Below are 18,649 nucleotides of genomic sequence, written 5' to 3' on the forward strand. Positions count from 1 at the left end.
CTCATTTGAAAAAAAGAGAAAAAAAGAGCAAAGATACGGAGTACTTACTTGTCAATGCACACTTTAATTTTAAGCTGATAATTTAACTCAGGGAATTTGACCAGCAATCTATTTCAAAAAAGAGGGGAAAAAAGTTTCTGAGTAAAGGAAAAAAAAAATCAGTTTCAAAGAAAAGTCAGTAGGCTCCCCCAGCAACGTCTACTTGAAGGAATATAAAATTCACAACGCTTTATTTCTAAAAGGTGAATGAAGCACAATCCCAAATCCCTCTTCCCTGCTTAGTGCCGTCTTTGACCTTATGTTGAGTATCACCCCTTCAGGTCAAGAGGTCCTGAAAGAAAGCCTAAGAAATCCGAACTTGGACAAGGTTGTGAGAGATTCAGGGAAGGATAATAAAAGCCATTTCATGAGAAATATTATGGGAATACGTGCTCTGCAGCTGGTATTCCTTCTATTAAACCTGAAACCTAACGCCATACACCGAGCTTCTGAAGAGGGAAATTTCACTACGGAAGGGCAAACCCCAAAGCACCTGTTCTGACTTGGGTGTGAAAGTCACACCCCACCCTCCAGGCTCACCACCCACCTGCTCTAATTACCTGTTAGCTTCTAGATCACTAAGCCTTTCTCTTTCCCTTAAAATCCTCAGGGAAAAGTAGGCTCAGAGAACAGAAAATAACCAGCATTATTTTGCCTCCCTTGCAGGGCAGAAGGAGACACAATGAACTAAGACCGTGGGCTTGACATTTCAGGAAGATGCCCACGTAACCTCGAAAAGAGGTAACCGTTCCTTCACTTCTGACAGAAGAGTCAAAGAGCAAGTTGATATTATGCCAACAAATTCCATACCCACCATACTATCGCCTGTGATGCCTGGAAAGAACAACCCTGGCCACCAACTCTCTTTCATCCTAAGAGCATCTCTCAGTGATGTATCTACCAGAAGAGGAAGGACAGGGCCCACCTGACTTTGGTAGTGAACTGGACGCCAGTCTTGATGACCAATGGCCGGTCGGGATGCATGGGCATGCAGGGCTGCCGCTCAACCACAAAGGCACTGAAAGGCACAGAGAAGGACGGCAGTCCATAAGCTTCCTGGTGAAACGGTCTTTGTCCTGTGCCTCCAAAGTGAAGGAGGTGTATGTGGCGGGGGAGGGGCAGTGATGAGAGAAAGAATTCTAAGTTACCTTTTCATTAAGTTTCTAAACAGCTCCACAATCCTCTCCTCCAGCATTGGCCGGTGCTGTACAATGGGATCCCCTTTGTAGGACACTTTTTGCTGCAACTCCTCCAGTTTCTTAATTTGTTGGCGGGTCTGAAGTTGAGATTCCGCTAACGAGGTTATCCTGCCAATAAAATAAGAAAGCTACCAGTCACCTGAGTGCGGCACCAGTGAGGGTTAGAGAAGGGGAAGGGAATCCCACCACCATGCAGTCCCTTAAAATAAGAAAGGGTCATTTTTTTTTATTGTGGTAAAATATACATAGCATAAATCATTGGCATTAAATAAGGAAAAGTGGCGGTGGGTGGGGGGAGCCTGGCTGGCTCAGGCGGTAGAGCATGTGACAGCTGACCTCTGGGTCAAGCCCTGAGTTCAAGCCCCACGTTGGGCATAGAGCTTACTGAAAAATAAAATAGGGACGCCTGGGTGGCTCAGTCGGTTGAGCGTCTGACTTTGGCTCAGGTCATGATTTCATGGTTCATGAGTTTGAGCCCCGCGTCGGGCTCTGTGCTGACAGCTCAGAGCCTGGAGCCTGCTTTGGATTGTGTCTCCCTCTCTCTGCCCCTTCCTTGCTTGCGCTCTGTCTCTCTCTGTCTCTCTGTCTCTCTCTCAAAAGTAACTAACATTAAAAAAATGTTTAAAAAGTAAAATAAAACAAAAATAAGCAAAAGGGAATTTCTTTATTATTATTATTATTATTATTTAAAAAAAAATTTTTTTTTCCAACGTTTATTTATTTTTTTTTTGGGACAGAGAGAGACAGCATGAACGGGGGAGGGGCAGAGAGAGAGGGAGACACAGAATCCGAAACAGGCTCCAGGCTCTGAGCCACCAGCCCAGAGCCTGACGCGGGCTCGAACTCACGGACCGCGAGATCGTGACCTGGCTGAAGTCGGACGCTTAACCGACTGCGCCACCCAGGCGCCCCATTATTATTATTTTAAATAATACCTTCCTCAAATTTAACATTTCAGAGAGGGAGCTAGGCATAAGGAAGAAGTGTTAAAACATACCCCTAAGAAGCATGAACGGAGTTATCATCAGGAGGTAACAAGCATTAGAACCCAGCAATGGAGAATGTGAAATATGAAATTTGGCACTGTCTTCATCCTAACCTGTCTTTGGACCAAAATGTGGGGACTGGGGAAGGGCTGACAATTAGGTGGCCCAAGAAGATGGGTTTGAGCTCGTTCTGCCGCTCACTGTCTGAGCAATCCTGGCCAGGTCCCTTCACCATGCGGACCTCGATGTCCCCTTGCATGAAAGAAGGGGTTGAACTACATGATTAATAAAGACTAAAAGACCTCAAAGAGAGAAAGTAAAAGATTTTAGGGTTGGGGGGGGTGGTAAGGAACAGGGCAGCTGCTGGGATTTCTGGGCTCCCTGACTCTCCTCTGGCACTTCCATTCTCCTATTTCCAGAACTCAAGCTTTTTGGTTCCCTGATCAGAAAGCACTTAAAACAGCTTTCAGTAAGTTGACAAAACTCAGGGTTAGTGAGGATATGAACAAACAGGCTTTCTCAGGCAGAGCTGTCCTAAATTTCCAATTTCATGCTCTACGTGTCTGGTGGTTCCCCCTTATGTCAAGTTTCTCATAATTTAAGCTGGTGCATCATGTTCACTGTTGGGCCTTGCACATCAAGGATATTCACCAAGACCTGCTGCATGAATGAAAGCAGAAGAGCAGATAAAGAATGATCCCACTGGGGCGCCTGGGTGGCTCAGTGAGTTAAGCGTCTGACTTTTTATCTCGGCTTGGGTCATGATCTCAGCGTTGATGAGACTGAGTCCTGTGTCGGACTCTGTGCTGACAGCACAGAGCCTGCTTGGGATTCCCCCTCTACCTCTCTCTCTGCAACCATCTCAAAATAAATAAACAAACATTAAAAAAAAAGGTAACCAAGGGGCGCCTGGGTGGCTCAGTTGGTTGAGTGTCTGACTCTTGATTTCAGCTCAAGTTGTGCTCTCACAGTTTGTGAGATCGAGCCCCACATAGGGCTCTGTGCTGATGGTGTGGAACCTGCTCGGGATTCTCTCTCTTCCTCTCTCTCTCTCTCTCCCTCTCCCTCTCAAAATAAATAAATAAACTTAAAAAAATTTTTTTAATTTAAAAATTTTAAAAAGATAACCAAAATTTAAAAAGAAGACGGGTGCCTGGGTGGCTCAGTGGGTTAAGCGTCTGACTTTGGCTCAGGTCATGATCTCACAGTTTGTGAATTCAAACCCCACATCGGGCTGTGTGCTGACAGCTCAGAGCCTGGAGCCCGCTTCAGATTCTGTGTCTCCCCCTCTCTCTGCCCCTACCCTGCTCATGCTTTGTCTCTTTCTGTCTCAAAAGTCAATAAAAACATTAAAAAAAAAGAAAGAAAACGTAGATGACTCTCTTTACATATATATGTACAATAACAAACGTCCAGAGGAATGGTCATCAAAATTTTAACTATAGGTACCTCTGAATGATTGGTTTTTTAAAAGACTTTTCCTCTTTCTATTAATTTTTTGTATTTGAATTTTTTTCCTTTATAAAGAGCATGTATTATTTTAGATTATTAAAATAACTAAAACTCAAACTTTAGTCTGTGCCACATAGTTACACCAAAAGCTTTATTTAAGCTATTAAATAAAACATGCTTATATGTAAGAGACGAATCACTGGGTTCTATTCCTGAAGCCAATACTACACTGTATGTTAACTAACTTGAAATAAATTAAAAAAAAATAATAATAATAAATATATATATATATATATATATATATATATATATATTTATATGTACTTAAAATATAGTAACATAAACACAGTTTTATCAAAAAGGTGTCCAGGGGTGCCTGGGTGGCTCAGTCAGTTAAGCATCCGACTTAGGCTCAGGTCACGATCTCATGTGAGTTCAAGCCCCACATCGGGCTCTGCGCTGACAGCTCAGAGCCTGGAGCCTGCTTCGGATTCTGTGTCTCCCTCTCTCTCTCTGTCTCTCCCCTGCTCACGCTCTCTCTCTCTCTCTCTGTCTCTCAAAAAAATGAACATTTAAAAAATTAAAAAAAAAAAAAGGTGTCCAAAAAGGTGAAACTCTTTAGACTCTTAGACTCGATTTGAATATAAAAAGTCTCCACCTTGGAGACGGAGCACCAGCCCCGGAGGCCTGCAGTTACGACCAGGATTTCAGCACAGCTTTCTAGAAAGAAAGGGAAAACGTCTCTGTCATCTCTTACCAGTTTTCTAGGCGGTCGAGGCAGATGTTGGGCGGGCCCCCGATGCACGCAATCTGCTGCCGCCTCTTCCAGTCAGCCAGCTCTTCATCCGTGAGCGTCTTCTGCACATACTCCATGGCTGACAACAGCCCCGCCAACTCACTCACGATGCTCTGGTTGGAAACCCAAACAAAGTCAGAAAACATTTCCTCAGACCGTCTCTAACCACACTCTTTAGTCACTTCCAGAAAAGGAGCTTATTAGAAACCAGGCAAGGTCTGCCACAAGGCGTGGCGGCCGCGCAGGTGAGGGGGATGCTCTTACGCGCCGCATCTGGTCCAGCGCCGTGAGCATCTGTTCCAGCTGCTGCATCTTCTGCCTGGTCACGGACTGGTTGTTTCCATTCAGATCCTGCATGTCTGCGGATGAAGGAAAACCTCCTTGACCTGACGGGATACTGGCACACTTCGCATCTGGCTCCCGGAGGCACCGGTTACCCCCCCCACACACACCCCCACCTCCGTGTGCCAACGCCCGCCCCCGCCCCTGCCACAAAGTCTGAACGGGACGCCAGACACAGAAGTCCTGAAACTCAAGTCACTCACTTTCTACAGCAGATTTTAACGTCTCTAATAGTCACTTGCCTCCTTGACTCTTGAGGGTTTTATAGTTGAAGTCAAAGTCATCCTGGAGGTTCTCTACCACTTTCATTTTCTGTTCTAGGTCCTGTTTAAGACAAAACAAAAAAGAAAAATAGAAGTAAAAAAAAAAAAAAAGATTTTCCCAGGGGAAGAGGGAAAAGAAAGTTTCTGAGAATTAAAATGAAGCCAAAACCTCAACAGAGACACACGCAGGACCCACAGGCAATGTCCCCAAGGAAAGGCTTCCTGCCCACGACTTGCTTCACCTGTACTCGCTTCCGAACATCTTGCAGGTGCTGCTCCAGCATCTGCTGCTTCTCCGTCACCACGGCGGCCGTGGGGTGGTTGGCCTGGCCCCCTTGCTGCCAAATAAGGGAGCGAACACCCGTGTGAATGCAGGAAACGTGGGGGAAAAAAAGCACCTCTGTCCAGTCTCCGTCCCACCCACACCCTTCCCGTCTGGCCGAGGTGCTGCTGTCGCCGTGAGGGGAAGGGAAACAGAGGCAGCGTGCCGGGCGTCATCAGCACGGTGCCCAGGAGGCTCTCCCGTAGTTTTGCCCGTGTCCTGGCCTTTTTTTTTGCCCCAGGCCACACTAAAAAGCCACTCTGTGTCGCCCTAGGAGACCACATGTTGAGCTAAGACATGGTCCCTACCTGCAAAAACTTCATTCTAGGTAACGTATGTTAAAAAATTCAGAACAATTATGACAGCAGATTTTCGATGCCCATTTAGTGTAGGTGGTGCCCGACACGTTTTTGCGGGATGATAAAAAACCACTGTTCCAGAGGCGAAATGCTACATGAAGAGAGAATACCTCAGGGGAGAAGGGAAGGGTGGTGCCTTGAAAAGGTCAGAGAGCCCCTGGAATATAAACGTGATAAATTCTGTCAAAGTAACAGAAAATCTGGGCTCCTGACTGGCTCAAAGGAGCGTGTAGCACTTGATCTCAGGGTGGTGAATTTGAGCCCCATGTTGGGTGTAGAGATTACTTAAGACGAATAAATTAAAAAATTTTTAAAAGACCACATAAAAGCTGCAGTGATCAAGACAGTCTGTGCTGGCATAGGACTGAGGAATCCATCAACAGAATGGGATTGAAAGTCTAGGAAAGACATTATAGACCCAGTTTTTCAAAGCAGAAATTCGCAAAGACAGACTTCACACTGAGTCACCGGATTCTCCTGGCTTTAGGTTCTGTAATCTTGCAAACAGATCTCTATTTGTGCCACTGGCTCATGTCAAGCCCCAACTACTGATCTCTCTGACTTCTAATCTGTTCTCTATACTGCTACCAGGAGTCTTCAAAAGTGATCCAAACATGCCAGTTCTAGAGGGATCCATCCTCTCCCTCTCCCACAGCCCCCATCCAAGTCCAGAGAACACAAACTTCCCTGAGAAGTTTAGGGAAGGCAACCTCCACCCCTATTTATTCTCTTCATAGGGGGAGTGACTCATCTGATCGGTGAGATTAAGAGAAACACTCTGCACTCACAGATCTTCGAAGAACCCAGCATGTTAGCTGGTGCCTCTCTCCTCCACCTCTGCCTTCCTGGGGCACACCCAGGGCAGGAACGAGGGCCTGGTTTTGATCCATCTCTCAGTGTTAAGTGGGTATTAGTCTATGGTCTCTGAAACTCCACACGGATGTATACTGCTCTGCAAACCCAATCTCTCCATCCGAACATCTAACACAGGGGCAGGCATCTGGAATCCCTCATGGTTACCTGCCCAAACTATGTTTTCCAGTCTCATCTGACCAACAGCACAGCGGATATTTTAGTCTGTGTTTGACTGCCACGTCTATTTCTAAATTGCCATTGCACTCAAAGGGGAAAGGATGTGATTGATTACCACCCACAGAAGCCCGCCTCTAGTACCCTTGTAAGAACTACTGGCTCCCCGCTGATTCCAGGTATATCATCTCAGCCCAGCACAGACAGACGTTTCACATAATCTGGTAACAAGCTCAGCCTTCCCTCCCTGTCGGTCACCCCAAACTACCCACTCTTCCCCACATACAGCATGTTTTTCACACTCTACCTCCCCACACACTGTCTGCTCTGCCTGACATGTGCTTCTGCACAAGCACACCTGAACTTATTCACCTTCAAACTCAGTGCCACCATTTGCTCTCCTGTAAAACCTTATTCAACTACTGTAGGCAAGATTACTCACATCTTCCTCTATGTTTCTCTCACTTTGACTGTATACCTTCAATCCCAACTAGACTGAGAGCAATGATTAGCAGGGATCACATCTACTCGTCTTCCTATCTCCTGGTGCTTTACCCATAAGAGACACTTCAAAATATGCCAGATGATGACAACAGAGAAAATAACAGTAGGGCCTGGCTGAAGCCTCAAATATCCAACTTGTAGTTCTAGATCAAGGGCTGCAACTTTTTCTAAAAAGGCCAGGTGGTAAATATTTTTGGCTTTGTGGGTCACACAGGCTCTGTTGTAAATACTCAGCCTTGTCACCGCAGCACGAAGGCAACCACGGACAAGGCATACGTAAATGGGTGTGGCTGTGTTCCCCAAAATTTCGTTTGCAAAATCAGGCATGGCAGGCTAGATTTGAGCCACGGGCATAGTTTGCCAATGCCTGATCTCTAAGATTGGGAACATCCTTAGGGCACCTACCTCTCATGATAAATAAAGTTGGAGCCTCTACCCAAATTGGCTTAAATCGAATATTTTTATCTTATGGGACAGGGTGCAAACATAAAGGTTCTCCCCAACAGAAAGCTCTAGTGATGCCTGGACAACCTCCCTATCTCCAGTGTCTCGAACAGTGAGTGTTATCAGTTACCCTTTCACCCATATCGGAACACGCCAGTTTCCACTTAAAGTTCTTCCGTGGGTTCCCGTTTCTTACAGGAGTGGTGACAGTGATCATGATGGTGACAGTGATTGTGACGGCAGCAGCAGAAAGCAGTTAATGCTCATTTCACATGTGTCAGGCACTGTTCTAAGCATTTTACAGGCATGAATTAATTTAGCTCCATGAAGTAGGAACTATAGTCATTCCCACTAGAGGAACACCCCCATTGCCTGAGGCTCCACAGCAAGTGGCAGAGCTATGGGGCTCAAACCCAGGCAGTCTGGCCACAGGACCCTTGCAGCAAACTGCTCTTCCAAAGCCCAGCTGTTGGGCATGACTAAAGGGATGTTCGCAATATGGCCCTTGACTAGCTGATCATTCCTTATCCAACCAGATGCTGAATTTTCCGCACTCCTCCCAAGAATACACACGTTAAGGTTTCCCTGTCTGAACACGATCTTCTCTCTGCCTGGAGGGCTCTCTCCTCATCAGCCTGGTGCACATGTAATCAGCCTTACGTCTTGGCTCAAACACAATCTCTCTCTCCGTGATACCTTCCCTGACTCCCTCAGTTAGACTTAAATGTCCTTTCTTCTATGTTCCTGCTACATCTTTGTCTTGTAAGAGAAAACAATGGTACACTTATGTTCATAACAGCATTATTCACAAGAGTCAAAAGGTGGATGTCACCCAAGTGTCCCTCAACAGACAAATGGATAAACAAAATGGGGTATACATACAGTGGAATATTATTCAGTCTTTGAAAGGAAGGAAAATCTGACATGTGATATAACAAGGATGAACTGTGAGGAATTACGGTAAGCAAAATAAACCAGTCACAAAAATACAAACAGTGTTATGATTCCACTTCTAATAAGGTCCCCAGAGTAGTCAAATTCACAGAGACAGAGAGTAGAATGGGGGTTGCCAGTGACTAGAATAAAAGGGGAATGAAAAAAGAGCTACTGTTTAATGGGTACAGAATTTTACTTTTGCAAGATGAAAAGCATTCTGGAGACAGGTTGCACAATAATGTTATTGAACTTAACACTACTGAACTATACGCTTAAAAATGGTTACGATGGTGGGGCACCTGGCTGGCTCAGTCGGTTGAACGTGTGACTCTTGGTTTTGGCTCAGGTCATGATCTCACGGTTCCTGAGTTTGAGCCCCACATCGGGTGAGCTCCAGCCCCGCTCCGGGCTCTGACTCTCTCTCCTTCTCTCTCTGAACCTCATGGGATTCTCTCTCTTTCTCTCAGAAAGAAATAAATAGGGATGCCTGGGTGGCTCAGTCAGTTGAGCATGCAACTTCAGCTCAGCTCATGATGTCATGGTTCGTGGGTTTGAGCCCCATGCTGGGCTCTGTGCTGACAGCTCAGAGCCTGGAGCCTGCTTCGGATTCTGTGTCTCCCTCTCTCTCTGCTCCTCCCCCGCACTCTCTCTCAAAAATATAAAATAAAAATTATAAATAAATAAATAAAATTAGATAAAATTCTTAAAATATTTATCCTGAATGCATTCATCTTCCTAAACTCTTGTTAGTTCTAATAGTTTATTTATTTTTCTTTTTTTTTTCTTAGCTTATTTATTTTGAGAGAGAGACAGAAAGAGCGTGAGCAGGGGAGGGGGAAAGACAGAAGGAGGGAGAATTGCAAGCAGGCTCCTGTCAGCATAGAGGTATATGCAGGGCTCGAACCCAGGAACCGTGGGATCATGACCCAAGCCAAAATCAAGAGTCAGATACTTAACTGACTGAACCACCCAGGTGCCCCTCCAATAGTGGTGTTTTTGTTTTTTGTTTCTTTTTAATTATTTCCCTTGGATCTTGTAGGAAGCCCTATCCATCTATAAATAATGACAATTTTGTCTCTATCTTTCCAACATTTATGCCCTCTTTCCTTTTTCTGTCTTACTGTATTGGCTGAATCCTTCAGAAAAACATTAATGGCAAGAGGCATCCTCAATCTTGTAACTGCTTTTAATGAGAATAGTTTAGTGTTCCATCATGTGCATACTGTTCTGTTTGGTTTCTGACAAATATTCTTTATTGTGTTAAGAAAGTTCTGACAGATATTATTTACTGTGTTAAGAAAGTTTCTTACTTCTTATCTAGAATGGACACTACATTTGTTGTCTAACAAAAATGAGGGTTTTTCTTCTTTATCTTACTAATTTAATGAATTACATTAATAGAATTCCTAATGTTGAGCCATCCTTGCACTCCTAGAATATAAGCCATGGTTGGTACACAAACTAGGATACCAAAATCATAATCATTTTCTTTACTTACACTGTCTTTTTGGGGTTTTGATATTAGGATTATTCCAGCCTCATAAAATAAGTTGGAAACATCTCTTTTCTTTCTAGACTTTGGAAGAGTTTGAATGATAACAGAACAATCCACACCATGAAAGTCCGTTAAAATAAAACTTTTAAACCATTGGGCCTATTGGCTTTTTTTGATGGGAAAGGGAGTGTACAGTTTTTTAAAAGTCTTTTTCAATATATATTTATGGTCACTGGTCTATTTAAGTTTTGTTCTTCTTTTTTAGTATATTTTAATTTTATATTTTATTGCATTATAAAATTGTTTGATTTTTCTGTTTCTCCCAGACCACAACCTCCTCTAAAGCAAGGGGTCATGATAACTAGCACAACACAGTAAGATATATCCACACATACACACATAATAGATTGGATGTTATAGATATTTTAGATATTCTACATAGATAATATATTAGATGTTCTAGATAGATATGTCTATCATATATCAATATAAGTGATATGTCTGTCATATAACAACAGAAGTGATGGGGCCAGTGGCATGGAACTGTTTCCCAGTGGAAGTTAGTGTCATGTTCTCTCTATCCCCTAGGCTAACCACATCTCTAGCTCCAGTGAGGATATTCTCAAACGTAAGCACACAAGAGAAATGCACATGAACCTGAATGATTCAGTCTCAAATAATATCCAAGGTGGCACCCAGGAACAGTACCTTATCATACCCTACTCGTGCAAACGTGAACTGGTACAGTCTTTAGAGAAGGGAATCTAGATCTATAAAACTAAAATATATATACCCTTTGACCCAGCAATTCCATATCTGGAAATTTATCATAGAGAAATCAAAGTGCAAACATAAAGTTGTATAGGGAGACACTGCAGTAGTGTTTATAATGGGGGGGAAAAAGCCAGGATGAAGCAAATGTCAAAGAAAGAATAATTGAATAAAGTATAGCAAATCTATACTACAGAATATTATAGAGCAAATAAAGAAAATGAGTTAGCTTTACACTACTGGACTTAGAAGGATTTATATGACATGATATTAAATGAAAAAAGCAAGAGGCAGAGAAGTAAAACCATTTAAATATGATATGTGTGTGTGTGTGTGTGTATTTTCTGTAATCTATATGAGTCTGGAGAAAGGTATGAAACCATATATACCACACTATTAATGTTGGTTTCCTGGGAAGAGATAATAAAGGAAGGGAGTGACATTGCAGATTTTTGTAAAACTCTCTTCCCTGTACCATTGTGTAATGTTAAAAAAAAAAAAAATTTTTTTTAAAGGAGAGTGCATTATATACTCAAGAAAAAAAAATGAATTCTTTTCATTGGATAGAAGAAAAAACACCAAAACACCCACTTCTACCATGGAGGTCGGTGCACGCCCTAACAACTGGGTAAGAGCAAGCACATCTTTGAACGTCAGAAGGAAAGCACACCTTCAATAGTGCTTTGCTTCTTCCCACGGCTCACCTGGGCTGCAGTGGCTGCAGTCTGGAGCAGGCGGGACTCTTCCCACAGGCACCGGGCCACAATTCGGGCAATCTCCATTGGCTTCTCCAGATACCTGCTCTGTAGGTGGGAGAGAGGGATGAAAAGTAGTAGCAGCAGACTAAGGAAATGCGGATCCAATTTTGCTAACTTAAAGCTAACTTCCTGGGGCGCCTGGGTGGCTCAGTTGGTTGAGCATCCGACTTCAGCTCAGGTCACGATCTCGCGGTCCGTGAGTTCGAGCCCTGCGTCAGGCTCTGGGCTGATGGCTCAGAGCCTGGAGCCTGCTTCCGATTCTGTGTCTCCCTCTCTCTCTGCCCCTCCCCCGTTCATGCTCTGTCTCTCTCTGTCTCAAAAATAAATAAATTTTTTAAAAAATTAAAAAAAAAAAAAAGCTAACTTCCTTATAGATTGATGAGCATTACATCTACTATATGAAACAATAAAATGAGGGCCTCAGAGCCTGACCCCCACCAGTGGGAGATGAAGGGGCGAACAGGTAAAAGATTGTCACAATGAGCTGTACACCTGTGACTGAAGACATGTTAGTCTGAGTCTTTGGACAGTATGTTATCCTGGTCAAAGGCAACAGACTTTGTCTAAGAGTATCCAGTTATGGTCAAACATTTAACATTTAAAAATAAGTCACTGGAGCGCCTCGGTGGCTCAGTCGGTTGAGCATCCGACTTCGGCTCAGGTCATGATCTCACGGTTCGTGGGTTCAAGCCCTGTACCAGGCTCTGTGCTGACAGCTCAGAGCCTGGAGCCTGCTTCAGATTCTGTGTGTCTCTCTCTCTGTCCCTCCCCTGCTTGTGCTCTCTCTCTCTCTCTCTCTCTCAAAAATAAACATTTTTTTTAAGTTTCTTAAAAAATGAATAAAAATTAAAAAATAAAAATAACTCATCTTCCTATGAAACCACTAGTTACTGATCATGTTATTAACATGCTAACATAATATAATTAACATAACAATCCTAGCATTACCTCAACAGACAAAAGAAGTAGATTTCAGGTATACAGGTGGTAGGTGGGTATACAGAGGTTTGAGAAAGGGCTACTAGCTTCTCCTTTGATTGAAAGTACAAGATAGGATCTCAATACTTAGCCAAATGAGAAAAGAAATACTTCCTGGACAGAGAGTGAACACCCTACTCTGCGGGGTCAAGTTTCTCATCACACCTGAAGGAACTGCTTGATTCTTCGCAGATTGTGCTGATAGAGAACATTCGATTCCTGTAGGAAACGGCTGTACTGCTGGTCAATCTCACCCAAGAGATTATGAAACACCAAAGTAGCATGTGATTCTTTGCTGGCCGCATATGCCCTAGGAAAAGGAAGAGGGATACAGAATGATTCTGAAACCTACACACACACATGTGCATGCACACGCATAGAAACCACCATCAAGGAGGGTAGAAAACAAGGCAAAGCCGATGCTTTAACCCACTCATCACTTAGATTCACCTTGCTGAGCAACAAGAAATATTATGAATTCAATGATTATTAACAATTATTCTAGATCCCAGTAGCCACTGTCAGAGTCTATACTTATAGAAATATTCAGGTGAAGTGGACAGATATGCTGTTGTGCTTTTAAATTCTTAGCTCTGAGGTCAGATTAGTAGTAGCTAATAAGCAATCCCAGGCTGGCACGGTCTATCTCCATCCTCTCTGCATCATCTCCCTGGCCCCTCACCAAACTCTAGAAAAACTAGGTCACAGGCCGGAATTAAATGAAAATTAATAGGTGGATCTGAACACACTAAAATGAAGGAAACAGTCATTGGAATTCTGTGCCATTATCTCCTCTACGAAAGAGTCTATTTCTCTTATCTGTGTCTCTTCCTATAACTAAAAGGGAATCAGAATTATGGGCCCGAATCTCTACCCATGCCAGAACTTTCATTGAGATAAAAAATATTTGTAGCACATGCCTGGAGTGTCAGAACACACAGAGGATCTCACCAAGTCAATGAGATCCAAATCAGCCTTCAAAACATCCACCACCAAGCAGGCTGCTTCAATGTGCCAAGAGACAGTTGCCCGCACACACTTCTAATACAGAAAACGTTTTTACAAGACCGAGAGTACCTCTTTATCTCCTGATCTCTTTCACCCCACCACCTACACCCCTAAGTTTTTTGGTGAAATAGGTAGCACAGAATGAAGCTACAGCACGTTACGTCTCTTGACTCAAACCAAAACCTGACAATTTGGGGAGTTTCTCAGGAAGGACTTACCAATCTTGACTCTCAATCCAAGGGGCCAGAAACTGCCGCAGCTCCATTGGGAAGCTGTCACTGTACAGCTGATGAAGCTGCTCCAGGTACCGTGTGTCGAGCTGCTGTAGCTGATTCCATTGGGCCATCCTGCGGGAGTCAGGGGTCCCAGCTGTAAACCAAAGTGTTCATATGGTCACTGCAAGCCCAAGTAGGAGTCAATAATCTAGAAACACCCCACCTACCCAACACAGGCATCAGGTCTGTGCCTAGGAATAAAAGATGCTTTGGAAAGGATCCTGCGTGTTTCTCCCCGTGTACAACAATACGTACACATTCACAGTCTCTAACTCTGGAACCACGTCGCAACTTCTTATTGGCTAGGATGTCAAGGTCAGCATGGCCTCTGCCAAGTTCCAGAATCCATTATCTACCAGAAGTATGTGAAGCTGAAATATTACATAACTTCCAGGTTTCCACTTCCTCATCAGAGGAAGAGATCATAATTTCTATTTCTCATGGTTGTTGAGATATTTCCAAAGAACCCAGCCCAGTGCCTGGCACACAACAGATGCTGAACAGATGTTAGCTCCTTCCTTTCCACCCAGTCCCCCCTTTTCAGTGGGTGTACTGGAAGGAATATACACCAAACCCTAAACTAAAACCAAAATGCGGAATGTGGCTGCTCAGGGAGGACGGAGAGCAAAACTCAAGGAATACAGGTTTAAAAGTATAAGCAAGGACCTGCCTGGGATTCTCCCACTCAATGAAAAGTAATTTTGTTTTGAAAGTTCTCATTCCGGGATGAGAAAGAAGAGATGCTAAATACCAGGCATACAAGTTTTGTCCCCAGGCATACAAGCTCATGAATACACCAGGGAAATGCTCGGGTATGAGAAACCAGCCTGGCTAACCACCTTTAGTCTTCTTTCTGAATAGCTTGGGTCACGGAAATATCATTTTTTTTTTCCAAAAAATTTTTAATGTTTGTATTCATTTTTGAGACAGAGAGAGACAGAGCATGAGCAGGGGAGGGGCAGAGAGAGAGAGGGAGACACAGAATCCAATGCAGGCTCCAGGCTCTGAGCTGTGAGCACAGAGCCTGACGCGGGGCTCAAACTCATGGACTATGAGATCATGACCTGAGCCGAAGTCAGACGCTTAACCAACTGAGCCACCCAGGCGCCCCCCCCCCCTTTTTTTTTTGAGAGAGAGAGAGAGAGTGCGAAAGCAGGTATTGGGGCGGAGGGAGGGGGAAAAACAGAATCTTAAGCAGGCTCCATGCCTAGTGAGAGCTGGACAAGGGCTCTATGCAACGACCATGAGATCACGACTTGAGCCAAAATCAAGAGCTGGACACTCAACCAACTGAGCCACCCAGGCACGCCATGGAAACATCAGTACAGACCAAACAGTCTTAAGAAGTTGTAAAAATGACTACGAGTAATAGCCAAAGAGTGACATATGCACAGACCAAAGTATACTGAGATGGTTCTCTGGGATTGTGAGAACATTTAATGAAAGACTGAAGGCACACAAACATGTACACTTATCCAGAGTTCTTTATTTATTTCTCAGAGGAGGCATGAAGAAGCACCCTTATAACTGCCCCTTTCATAAAAATTACGGAGTCAGGGCACCTGAGTGGCCCAGTCAGTTAAGCATCCAACTTTGGCTCAGGTCATGACCTCACGGTTTATGAGTTTAAGCCCCACATTGGGCTCCGTACTATTAGTGCAGAGCCCATCTTGGATCCTGTCTGTGTCTCCCTCCCTCCCTCCTTCTCTCTCTCTCTCTCTCTCTGCCCCTCCCCTACTCACTCTCATTCTCCCTCTCTCTCAAAAATAAACATAAATAAACAAATAAATATTTAAAAAATCATAAAAATTACAGAGCAAACTGGTAACAAAACCAATAGGTCTTGGGGTGCCTGGTTGGTTCAGTTGGTTGAGTGTCCAACTTCGGCTCAGGTCACGATCTCACAGCTTGTGGGTTCGAGCCCCGCGTCGGGCTCTGTGCTGACAGCTCAGAGCCTGGAGCCTGCTTTGGATTCTGTGCCTCCCTCTCTCTCTGCCCCTAACCCACCTGCATTCTGCCTCTGTCTCTCTCAAAAATAAAAATTAAAACAAAACAAAACAAAAAACCAATAGGTCTTCTGTTCCCCAAGCAGCAAGTATAATGGCAGCTAAGTGGTTCAGGATCAGGTTTTCATACAGAAACTAAGAGGCCTGTGCTGCAGGTTCCTTCCCACTTTTGTGGGAACACACACAGAATAACCCACCCGCTACTGCCAGGGTGCAGGATCCCAAAGGTGCTATCAACTGTCAAGCTCTCAAGCATACATTCAGGAAAGCACAGGCAGGACCTTCCCAGTGGTCTTTTTTTTTTTTTTTTTTTTTTTAATTTTTTTTAACGTTTATTTATTTTTGAGACAGAGAGAGACAGAGCATGACGGGGGAGGGTCAGAGAGAGGGAGACACAGAATCTGAAACAGGCTCCAGGCTCTGAGCTGTCAGCACAGAGCCCGACGCGGGGCTGGAACTCACGGACCGCGAGATCATGACCTGAGCTGAAGTCGGCCGCTTAACCGACTGAGCCACCCAGGCGCCCCCCGCAGTGGTCTTTTATACTGAACAATGAACAATCTAAGGAACACCATCCAAAAGAGATGTAATGCAAGCCACATACAGAAACTTGGGTTTTCTAGTAGCCATATTAAAAAACTAAAAAGAGACAAGTAAATTAAAGTTTTTTAAATTTAGTTATTTTTTTTCTTTTGAGGGAGAGACAGAACGCAAGTGGGGGAGGGGCAAAGAGAGGGAGAGACATGGAAACTCAAACTCAAACTCACAGAGAGTGAGATCATGACCTGAGCTGAAGCTGGACACTTAACCAACTGAGCCACCCCAGGCGCCCCACGAGAGCATGAAACTCTTGATCTCAGGGCTTGTGAGTTCAAGCCTCGTGTGGGGCACAGGCTTACTTAAAAAAATAATAAATAATAAAATTAAAAACACTTAAAAATATATAGTATATATATACATATCTATGTAGATATATACATAGGTATATATATCTACGTAGATATACATAGACATACATATCTATCTACATAGAGTATAAAATGTTATCACTTCAACATATAACTGTACAAAAATTAAAGAGATACTTTACATTCTTTCTTTGGTACTGACTTCTCTAAATCCGTTGTGTACTTTACACTTATAGCACAGACCTGAGGTATTTCCCTCCTCATGTACCAAGGGCTTAAATTCCACTGATGAAAAAATTCAACAAAGCAAAGAGATGAGAATTTCAGAATGAGATATTTGCCCCAATCAGACCAATACGTTTCCACAAATAAATTCAATTTTCCAACAGCATTAGAGGGGAATTAAGTAAGTTTCCTGGGTGCTTGGGAATTTTTTTTTTTTTCTAAACAGTGTCTTCTCTCCTCTTAGGAACCTCCCAAACACGTTCATCTACCATGCCTTTGCGGTTGCCCCCTCTCCTTGCCACCCCCAAGACCAACCTGCCACAGGACAGATGCTGCTTGGACAGTGGTACATGTATACCAAACACTGGCTGGAATGAAAGGGGTAGTTGAGGCATTATAACCGTGGCGTGTGTTACCCTCAATAAGAAATCAAAGGCCATTAGGATTCTCTTACAATATTCACATTAGGGCCGAGTTAAAATCTGCCTCAGAACTGAAAGTGTCAAGATCTGCCTTATGTTTCTCAGGATGTGATCTGCATAGAAATCTGTATAATATGTCAATTTATGTAGAGTCTACTGCACACAAATGTGTTGAAACTCTACATTTACATTAATTCAATATGGTGGCCACTAGCCACATGTGGCTAGTGAGCACTCAAAATGTGGCTAGTTCAAACTGAGATATACTGTAAGTGTAAAATGTACAGTGGGTTTTGAAGACTTAATACAAAAAAAAAGAATGTAAAATATCTCACTAATGTTGGGGCGCCTGGGTGGCTCAGTCGGTTAAGCGTCCGACTTCAGCTCAGGTCACGATCTCGCGGTCCGTGGATTCGAGCCCCGCGTCGGGCTCTGTGCTGACAGCTCAGAGCCTGGAGCCTGCTTCCAATTCTGTGTCTCCCTCTGTCTCTGCCCCTCCCCCGTTCATACTCTGTCTCTCTCTGTCTCAAAAATAAATAAACGTTAAAAAAAAAATTAAAAAAAAGTATCTCACTAATGTTGAAATGATAATATCTTGGATGTACTGGGTTAAATAAAATATATTATTAAAATTAATTTCACTAAATCTTTCTACTTCTAATGTGGCTACTAGAAAATTTAACATTACAGGGGCACCTGGGTGGCTCAGTCTGTTAAGCGGCCGACTTCGTCTCAGGTCACGATCTCACAGTTTGTGAGTTCGAGCCCCGCACCAGGCTCTGTGCTGACAGCTCAGAGCCTGGAGCCTGCTTCAGATTCTGTCTCCCTCTCTCTCTGCTCCTCCCCCGCTCATGTTCTGTCTCTCTCTCAAAAATAAACAAACATTAAAAAAAATTTTTTTTTTAATTAAAAAGAAAATTGAACATTACATATGTGACTTGCATTCTATTTTTATTGGATACTGCTGCTCTTGTGTAACCAAAAAGCTACAGTTTTCCTAATAAAGGATTTAAAGAAATAGACAACTTTTTTTTTTTTTTAAGTACACTCTATCCCAATGTGAGACTCGAACTCCCAACCCTGAGATCAAGAGTTGCCTGCTCTACAGACTGAGCCAGCCAGGGACCCCTAG

The 18,649-nt window shown here is 43.6% G+C and overlaps 1 protein-coding gene across 5 annotated transcripts in view; it reads right to left on the reverse strand.

Annotated features, from left to right (window-relative positions):
- STAT3 (signal transducer and activator of transcription 3) overlaps positions 1-18,649 on the reverse strand; it is a 68,799-nt gene that overhangs the window by 17,591 nt on the left and 32,559 nt on the right. For all 5 annotated transcript variants that reach the window (XM_045488921.1, XM_045488923.1, XM_045488925.1 and 2 more), the window contains 10 exons: positions 13,900-14,050; positions 12,839-12,983; positions 11,642-11,740; positions 5,320-5,415; positions 5,057-5,138; positions 4,737-4,831; positions 4,434-4,585; positions 1,188-1,346; positions 965-1,057; positions 49-108 (listed from right to left, as the gene is read on the reverse strand). In XM_045488921.1, the coding sequence (XP_045344877.1) occupies positions 49-108; positions 965-1,057; positions 1,188-1,346; positions 4,434-4,585; positions 4,737-4,831; positions 5,057-5,138; positions 5,320-5,415; positions 11,642-11,740; positions 12,839-12,983; positions 13,900-14,027 (1,109 nt within the window). In that variant the 5' untranslated portion in view covers positions 14,028-14,050. The remainder of the gene's footprint in view (positions 1-48; positions 109-964; positions 1,058-1,187; positions 1,347-4,433; positions 4,586-4,736; positions 4,832-5,056; positions 5,139-5,319; positions 5,416-11,641; positions 11,741-12,838; positions 12,984-13,899; positions 14,051-18,649) is intronic.

The sequence above is a fragment of the Leopardus geoffroyi genome, chromosome E1 (genome assembly GCF_018350155.1).
Source record: "Leopardus geoffroyi isolate Oge1 chromosome E1, O.geoffroyi_Oge1_pat1.0, whole genome shotgun sequence".
Taxonomy (NCBI): Eukaryota; Metazoa; Chordata; class Mammalia; order Carnivora; family Felidae; genus Leopardus; species Leopardus geoffroyi.